The sequence below is a fragment of the Pan paniscus genome, chromosome 20, assembly GCF_029289425.2.
Source record: "Pan paniscus chromosome 20, NHGRI_mPanPan1-v2.0_pri, whole genome shotgun sequence".
NCBI classification, from domain to species: Eukaryota; Metazoa; Chordata; class Mammalia; order Primates; family Hominidae; genus Pan; species Pan paniscus.
Window position 1 is genome coordinate 58,800,665 of NC_073269.2, and position 8,548 is coordinate 58,809,212.

The 8,548-nt window shown below is 46.2% G+C and overlaps 1 protein-coding gene across 1 annotated transcript in view; it reads right to left on the bottom strand.

Moving 5' to 3' along the window:
* The window catches only part of LOC100970246 (zinc finger protein 83), a 138,321-nt gene extending 132,969 nt beyond the window's left edge, over positions 1 to 5,352 (bottom strand). Inside the window, exon 1 of the mRNA XM_063600588.1 lies at positions 5,265 to 5,352. Within this exon, the coding sequence (XP_063456658.1) occupies positions 5,265 to 5,279 (15 nt within the window). The 5' untranslated portion in view covers positions 5,280 to 5,352. The remainder of the gene's footprint in view (positions 1 to 5,264) is intronic.
* Between the last annotated feature and the right edge of the window lie 3,196 nt (positions 5,353 to 8,548).

The window sequence follows — 8,548 nt, forward strand, 5'->3', positions numbered from 1 at the left end:
CTAACCCAGTGGTGCTACAGGAATGAAAGACACACACACAGAAATATAGAGGTGTGAAGTAGGAAATCAGGGGTCTCACAGCCTTCAGAGCTGAGAGCCCCGAACAGAGATTTACCCACGCATTTATTAACAGCAAACCAGTCATTAGCATTCTTTCTATAGATATTAAATTAACTAAAAGTATTCCTTATGGGAAACGAAGGGATGGGCCAAATTAAAGGAATAGGTTGGGCTACTTAACTGCAGCAGGAGCATGTCCTTAAGGCACAGATCTCTCATGCTATTGTTTGTGGCTTAAGAATGGCTTTAAGTGGTTTTCCACCCTGGGCTGGCCAGGTGTTCCTTGCCCTCATTCCCGTAAACCCACAACCTTCCAGCATGGGTGTTAGGGCCATTATGAACATGTTACACTGCTACAGAGATTTTGTTTTTGGGGGGCTTGCTCCCAACAAGTTTGGCCTTCCCACCTCTATACATTCCAATAACAGACCAGCCTTTATTAGGCAAATCACCCAAGCAGTTTCTCAGGCTCTTGGTATTCAGAGGAACCTTCATACTCTTTACCGTCCTCAATCTTCAGAAAAGGCAGAATGGACTAATGGTCTTTTAAAAACACACCTCACCAAGCTCAGCCACCAACTTAAAAAGGACTGGACAATACTATTAGCACTTGCCCTTCTCAGAATTAGGGCCTGTCCTTGAAATGCTACGGGGTACAGCCCATTTGAGCTCCTGTGTGAATGCTCCTTTTTATTAGGCCCCAGTATCATTCCAGACACCAGAGCAACTTGGAATGTGCCCCAAAAAACTTATCATCCCTACTATCTTCTGTCTAGTCATACTTCTGTCTAGTCTATTCACCCTTCTCAACTACTCATAAATGCCCTGCTCTTCTTTACACTGCCAGTTTACACTGTTTCTCCAAGCCATCACAGCTGGTATCTCCTGGTGCTATCCCCAAACCACCACTCTTAACTCTTAAAGTAAATAAATAATCTTTGCCGGCAAGGCTATGCTGAACCTCCTTAGGCACTCTCTAATTGGATGTCCTGGGTCCTCCCAATTCTTAGTCTTTTAATACCTGTTTTTCTCCTTCTCTTATTCTGTTTAGTTTTTCAATTCATACAAAACTGTATCCAGGCCATCACCAATAACTGTATATGACAAATGTTTCTTCTACCAACCCCACAATATCACCCCTTACCACAAAATCTTCCTTCAGCTTAGTCTCTCCCACTCTAGGTTCGCACGCCGCCCCTAATCCCTCTCAAAGCAGCCCTGAGAAACATTGCCCATTCTCTCTCCATACCACCCCCAAAAATTTTTGCCGCCCCAAGACTTCAACACTATTTTGTTTTATTTTTTATTTAATATAAGAAGACAGGAATGTCAGGCCTCTGAGCCCAAGTTAAGCCATCATATCGCCTGTGACCTGCAGGTACACATCCAGATGGCCTGAAGTAACTGAAGAATCACAAAAGGAGTGAAAATGGCCTGTTCCTGCCTTAACTGATGACATTACTTTGTGAAATTCCTTCTCCTGGCTCAGCCTGGCTCAAAAGCTCCCCCACTGAGCACCTTGTGACCCCCGGCCCTGCCCTCAAGAGAACAACCCCCTTTGGCTGTAATTTTCCTTTATGTACCCAAATCCTATAAAACAGCCCCACCCCTATCACTCCCGCTGATTCTCTTTTTGGACTCAGCCTGCCTGCACCCAGGTGAAATAAACAGCCTTGTTGATCACACAAAGCCTGTTTGGTGGTCTCTTCTCACAGACGGGAGTGAAATTTACTGCAGAATATTTCCCAAAGTCTCATAACGATGCAGAAATACATGTGTACAAGACTTGTTCTGACACGTGGCACAGAACTGACAGTAGCGGCTCCCCAGGGAGGCTGGAAGGAGGGTGGAGGATGTGACAGGGAAAGGAGATGCCTTATGGCCAAGGGTCTAAGCTGCAGCTTTGCTTGGAGCGTTACCACCAAACAAACATATACATCGTGTGATGTTTAAATATCACAATATATGTTTAATAATAATTGGTGGGGCTGAGCACGGTGGCTCGTACCTGTAATCTCAGCACTCTATGAGGCTGAAGCAGGCAGATCACCTGAGGACAGGAGTTCAAGACCAGCCTGGAATCCCAGCACTTAGAAAGGCAAAGGCGGGCGGATCACGAGGTTAGGAAATCCAGACAGTCCTGGCTAACAAGGTGAAATTCCGTCTCTACTGAAAATACCAAAAAATTATCCGGGCGTGGTGGCACTCAACTGTAGTCTCACCTACTCGGGAGCCTGAGGTAGGAGAATCGCTTGAACCTGGGAGGCAGAGGTTGCAGTGAGTCGAGATCACGCCACTGCACTCCAGCCTGGCTACAGAGCAAGACTCCATCTCAAAAAAAAAAAAAAAAAAATTAACCGGCCATGGTGGTACACACCTGTGGTCCCAGCTACTTGGGAGGCTGAGGCTTGGAGATGGCTTGAGCCTGAAGGAGGTTGCAGTGAGCTAAGATCATGCCACTGCGCTCCAGCCTAAGCAACACAGCGAGACCTTCTCTCAAAATAAAATCAAATATATGAAAACAGAATAACTCAAAGTACGAAAATCCATTTTGTTTATATAGGTCCGCAAAATAATAAAACCTACACAGACTCACAAGAAACTAGATGTTAACAAAAAAAGTTGTCATTTTCCCCAGATTTTCTTTTCTTTCTTTTTTTTTTTAGATAGGGTCTCGTTCTGTCGCCCAGGCTGCAGTGCAGTAATGCAATCTTGGCTCACTGCAACCTCTGCCTTCTGGGTTCAAGCGGTTCTCCTGCCTCAGCCACAGAGTAGCTGGGATTACCGGTGCCCACCAGCATGCCCGGCTAACTTTTGTATTTTTAGTAAAGATGGGGTTTCACCATGTTGGCCAGGCTTGTCGTGAACTCCTGACCTCAGGTGATCCACCCACCTCGGCCTCCCAAAGTGATAGGATTATAGGCATGAGCTACCATGCCCAGCAGATGTTCAAAATACATACATATGTGTGTGTAAATATGTACGTATATGTATGTGCATATGTATATGTATATATAAAGATTTTAAAAATATAAAAAGTAGAAAGATTTGTTTAACTGAAGAGGAATCTCATCTTGCTAGAAAATGACACTTTGGCAATTGGGGTAGGGGGAAATCTTGGCAGATCTAAGAAAACAGGAAATGCCCCATGCTAGAAGAAGCAATCACCCTTTCAACTGACTGACCTGGAGGAAGCTTCAGATATCTGTAGTAATGCAGGCATGTGCAGAGGCAGCCACTATGGCATCTATGGCACTCTTTATACAGGGAAAAATCACAAAGGACCCACATGTTGTCATTCAGCCAATTTCCAAAGCAGATGTCAAAGAGCAAGCTAGCCATGTTTACTAACTTGACAACATGTAAATTTTCGCAACTAGCAGGATCAAATATCAAAGTAAAATATTTACTAAAACACAAAGAAGAAAACAACAGACGCTGGGGTCTGCTTGAGGGTGGAGAGTGGGAGGAAGGAGAAGACGAGAAAAAATAGCTATTGGGGGCTGGGCACAGTGGCTCACACCTGTAATCCCAGCACTTTGAGAGGCTGAGAGGCTTCGATCATCTGACATCAGGAGTTCAACATCAGCCTGGCCAACATGGTGAAACCCTGCCTCTACTAAAAATACAAACATTAGCCAGGTGTGGTGGTGGCATGTGTTTGTAATCCCAGCTACTCGGGAGGCTGAGGCAGGAGACTTGCTTGAACCCAGGAGGCTGAGGTTGCAGTGAGCCGAGATCATGCCATCATACTCGAGCCTGAATAAACAAGTGCAAAACTTAGTGTCAAAAAAAGAAAAAATAAAAAAAAAAAACTATTGGGTACTGGGCTTGATACTGGAGGGATAGAATAATCTGTACAACAAACCTCAATGACATGAGTTTACCTATGTAACAAATCTTCACGTGTAGCCCCAATCCTAAAGTAAAAACATAAATATAAAACATTTTATTTTTTTAATTTACTACAGAATTATTTTTAAAGTCTCATAATGATGCAGAAATACACGTGTAGGAGACTTGCTTTGACACCTAACACAGAATTGCCAGTAGCGGCTCCCCAGTGAGGTTGGAAGGAGGGTGGAGGACATGACAGGGAAAGGAGATGCTTTGTGACAAAGGGTTTGCAGCTTTGCTCGGAGTTTTACTAGAAAACAAATATATCCATCATGTGATGTTTAAATATCAAAATATCTATTTAATAATAATTGGTGGGGCTGAGCACGGTGGCTTGTGCCTGTAATCCCAGCACTCTGGGAGGCTGAGGTGGGTGGATAACCCGAGGTCAGGAGTTTGAGGCCACCCTGGCCAACATGATGAAACCCCATCTCTACTAAAAATACAAAAAAATTAACCGGGCCTGGAGGCACATACCTGTAACCCCAGCTACTTGGGAGGCTGAGGCAGGAGAATCACTTGAACCTGGGAGGTGCAGGTTGCAGTAAACTGAGATCATGCCACTGCACTCCAGCCTGGGTGACAGAGGCTGACTCCGTCTCAAAAAATAAATTGTAACCATTTTTACCGAAAACTTCTGTTTCACAAGCCTCTCCACAGTAACCCCACAGTCTCCATGAGCTTAATGTGCTAAGAATGGTTGAATGAATCTCCTGCTATTATTTAGGTTGATTTCCTATTCTTAAAGTAATGATGGAATAAAACACCTATCATTCATGTCTGTGTATGAACTTTCCATTCTAATTAGTACAATTTTTGGAGTCAGAAACACAGTAACTCACTCAATTACCTAAAAATGTAGTATAAAATCAGGGAGAAAAGATTTTTTCTTATTGGTTTCCTTTTCTAGAATTTACCACGTACTTTGTGCACATTAATACGTGACTTCCATTGGCAGCTGCTCTAATCCTGGTACACAGAGAGCTGACAGAGCATCCAGATGTGGCCCCTGAACAATCCCTGCTGCCCAATAGCACTGACACCACGGGACCCTCACCCCATCTCCATCCATGTCTGGGTGTGAGCCCTTCCCAGGACCATGCCCAGTGCAGCCTCTCCCATGTTCATGTCACTGGATCACGAAAGATAAAATCTAGGCGAGATGAGAGGGACTGAGGGAAGGCATGGGTGAGTGTGAGCAAACCTGTCAGGAAGGATGCTTCAGACTCAGAGAAGATTCCCAACTCCAAGGCCCAGTGTTTCTCAAAGGAAGGAGACAGAACAATCCACCGAGAATATCATCTCACCTGAGGAAGAGCCATCCCTGACTCCTTTGCTTTCCTCTTCCTCTTCTGGGTTTCTTCCTCACGTACCAAAAGTCTTTAGAAGTCAATCCTGAATGTTAAAAATATGTTAATTTATTGCTCAGAATCAACATATCCCCTCCCTGGAACACAATCACACATACAAAGTGTAATGGGCGTCCGTGTGAAGAGACCACCAAACACGCTTTGTTTAAATAATGAGGCTGCACCTGGGTGCAGGCGGGCTGAGTCCAAAAAGAGAGTCAGCAAAGGGTGATGGGATTATCATTAGTTCTTATAGGTTTTGGGATAGGCGGTGGAGTTAGGAGCAATGCTTTGCGGGCAGGGGGTGGATCTCACAAAGTACACTCTCAAGGGTGGGGAGAATTACAAAGAACCTTCTGAAGGGTGGGGGAGATTACAAAGAACTTTTTAAGAGTGAGGGAGATTACAAAGTACTTTGATCAGTCAGGGTGGGGCAGAAACAAATCACAATGGTGGAATGTCATCAGTTAAGGCCATTTTCACTTCTTTTGTGGATCTTCAGTTGCTTCAGGCCATCTGGATATATATGTGCAGGTCACAGGGGATACGATGGCTTAGCTTGGGCTCAGAGCTCGGACACAAAGGAGACCTCACCCTGAGCAAATACAGTCCCCCCTGCTGCCCTCCTCACCATGGCCGATAAACTCCTACAGGGAAACTCCCGCTTCCCTTCTGGAGGAGCCCACACACACGCTGCAGCAGTGGGGAGCTGGGCTGGAATGAGCTCTCTTTCAGGGCACAGACCCAGCCCTGAGGAAACCCCACGCAGAGCTGGGTGCGGTGGCTCATGCCTGTCATCCCAGCACTCTCGGAGGCCAAGGCGGGTAGATCGCTTGAGCTCAGGAGTTTGAGACCAGCCTGGGCAACATGGTGAAACCCCATCTCTACCAAAAATACAAAACTTCGCCAGGTATGGTGGTGCACGTCTGTGTGTCTGTGGTCCCAGCTACTTAGGAGGCTGAGGTGGGAGGATCACTTGACCTGAGGAGTTTGAGACCAGCCTGGCCAACATGGTGAAACCCTGTATCTACTAAAAATACAAAAATGGGCTGGGCGTGGTGGGTCATCCGGTAATCCTAGCACTCTGGAAGGCCGAGGTGTGCTGATTACTTGAGGTCAGGAGATCGAGACCAGCCTGGTCAACATGGTGAAACCCTCTCTCTACTAAATACACAAAAAGTAGCCGGGCTTGGTAAGTGTCTGTAATCTCCGCTATTCGGGAGACTGAGGTAGGAGAATTCCTTGAACCCGGGAGGTGGAGGTTGCAGTGAGCCGAGATGGCGCCACTACACTCCAGTCTTGGTGACAGACAAAGACTCAAAAATAAAAGTAAAAATACAAAAATTAGCCAGGTGTGGTGGCAGACACCTGTAATCTCAGCTACTTGGGAGGCTGAGGCACAAGAATTGCTTGGACCTAGGAGACAGAGGTTGCAGTGATCCAAGATCACGAGACTGCACTCAAAGCCTGGACGATAGAGTGACTCAGTCTCAGAAAAAAAAAAAAGCGCATTTCTGATGTGATTGATGCAGAGACAATAAAACCTGAGTAACATGATACAGACTGACGGGCAGAGGGAACTTCAGACGGGGGTGGGAGGGCATGGGAGACAGCTCTGAGCCTAGATGTGGAGGAGAAATGGACAGGGTACATAGGGTAAGAGCAGGGACAATGACAGGGTTTTGATGTTTGGGAAAAGAGAAAAGCAAATGTGACCGGGGCAAAGGGATTCATGAGATGAGGGCAAGCTCCCAGGAGGAGGCTGGACACTGGCAGGGGCCCTGGACACAGGGCTGTGGAGCCACAGTGAGGGGTTGGGCTTTTGTCCTGGGGAACACGGGAAGCTGGTGGAGGGTTCCCTGTCAGGGACTGAGGTGACCTGCTTTAGATTTCGCTGTGATATCCTCATACAGAGAAAGGCCCCAAAGATGGTCTCTGTGTCTGAGTCTACCTCTGTTTCTTCCATTCTTCTGCTTTTGTTTTTTATTTTGAGGGCACTGCATCCCATTGAAAATTCTAATCACAACTGGGCACTCCTCTCCTCAAAAAAAATAAAAAAAAAAAAAGCCACACCCAGACACGCACTCCATTTTGCCAATCATTTCAGGGGCCAGGGTCACTCGGGTTGAGCTTTTCTGGTCTAGCCCCTCATCGCCAAGTTGCAGGGAGGCTCACTGGGGCTCAGATTGGAAGACATTTTCACCAAGTTACCCTAAGAATGTCTGAGAGGAGTGAGAAGGTGTGCCTGAATTCTTACATGGGGGCCTGGAGGGGCTAATAGGAAGGGTTGGTCTTATCATCCTCATCCTGGAAAATTAGAGAAGCCTCTTTCACAAACCTGGGCTAAAGAAACTTCTTTTGCAAGGTTCTGATGCCATTGATTCCTGACAGTTAATTCTTCCTTACAGGAAAATCACAGGAACATTTATAAAATGCAGAAGTGTGAACACACAGCTACTGACCTTGAAAACAGGGAAAGAAGGTCAACTGTAGAACTAAGAAATAAGCAAACTGTTTCAATCAAGAATACATGAGTGGTCAGGCACGGTGGCTCACGCCTGTAATCCTAGCACTTTTGGGAGGTCGAGGTGGGCAGATCACCTGAAGTCAGGAGTTCGAGACCAGTCTGGTTAACACGGTGAAACCCTGTCTCTACTAAAAATGCAAAAACTTAGCCAGGAGTGGTGGAGGGCACCTGTAATCCCAACTACTTACTTGGTAGGCTGAGGCAGGAGAATCGCTTGAACCCGGGAGGCAGACGCTGTAGTGACACGAGATCGCACCATTGCAGTCCAGCCTGAGCAACAAGAGCAAAACTCCATCTCAAAAAAAAAAAAAAGAAAAAGAAAAAGAAAAAAAAACAGGCCAGGCGGGGTGGCTCATGTCTGTAATCGCAGCACATTGGGAGGCCGAGTCAGGCGGATCACAAGGTCAAGAATTAGAGACCAGCCTGACAAACATGGTGAAACCCTGTCTCTACTAAAAATACAAAAATTAGCCAGGCATGTTGGTGGGTGCCTGTAATTCTAGCTACTCAGGAGACTGAGGCAGGAGAATCACTTGATCCCGGGAGGCAGAGGTTGCAGTGAGCTGAGATCGCACCACTGCCCTCCATCCAAGGCGACAGAGCAAGACTCCATTTCGGGGAAAAAAAAGAAAAAGAATACATGGGTGCTTTTGGAGGAGAGTTCTATGCCAATCCAGCCCATGTTTCAACATTTTTCCAGAATGGACCAGAGGGC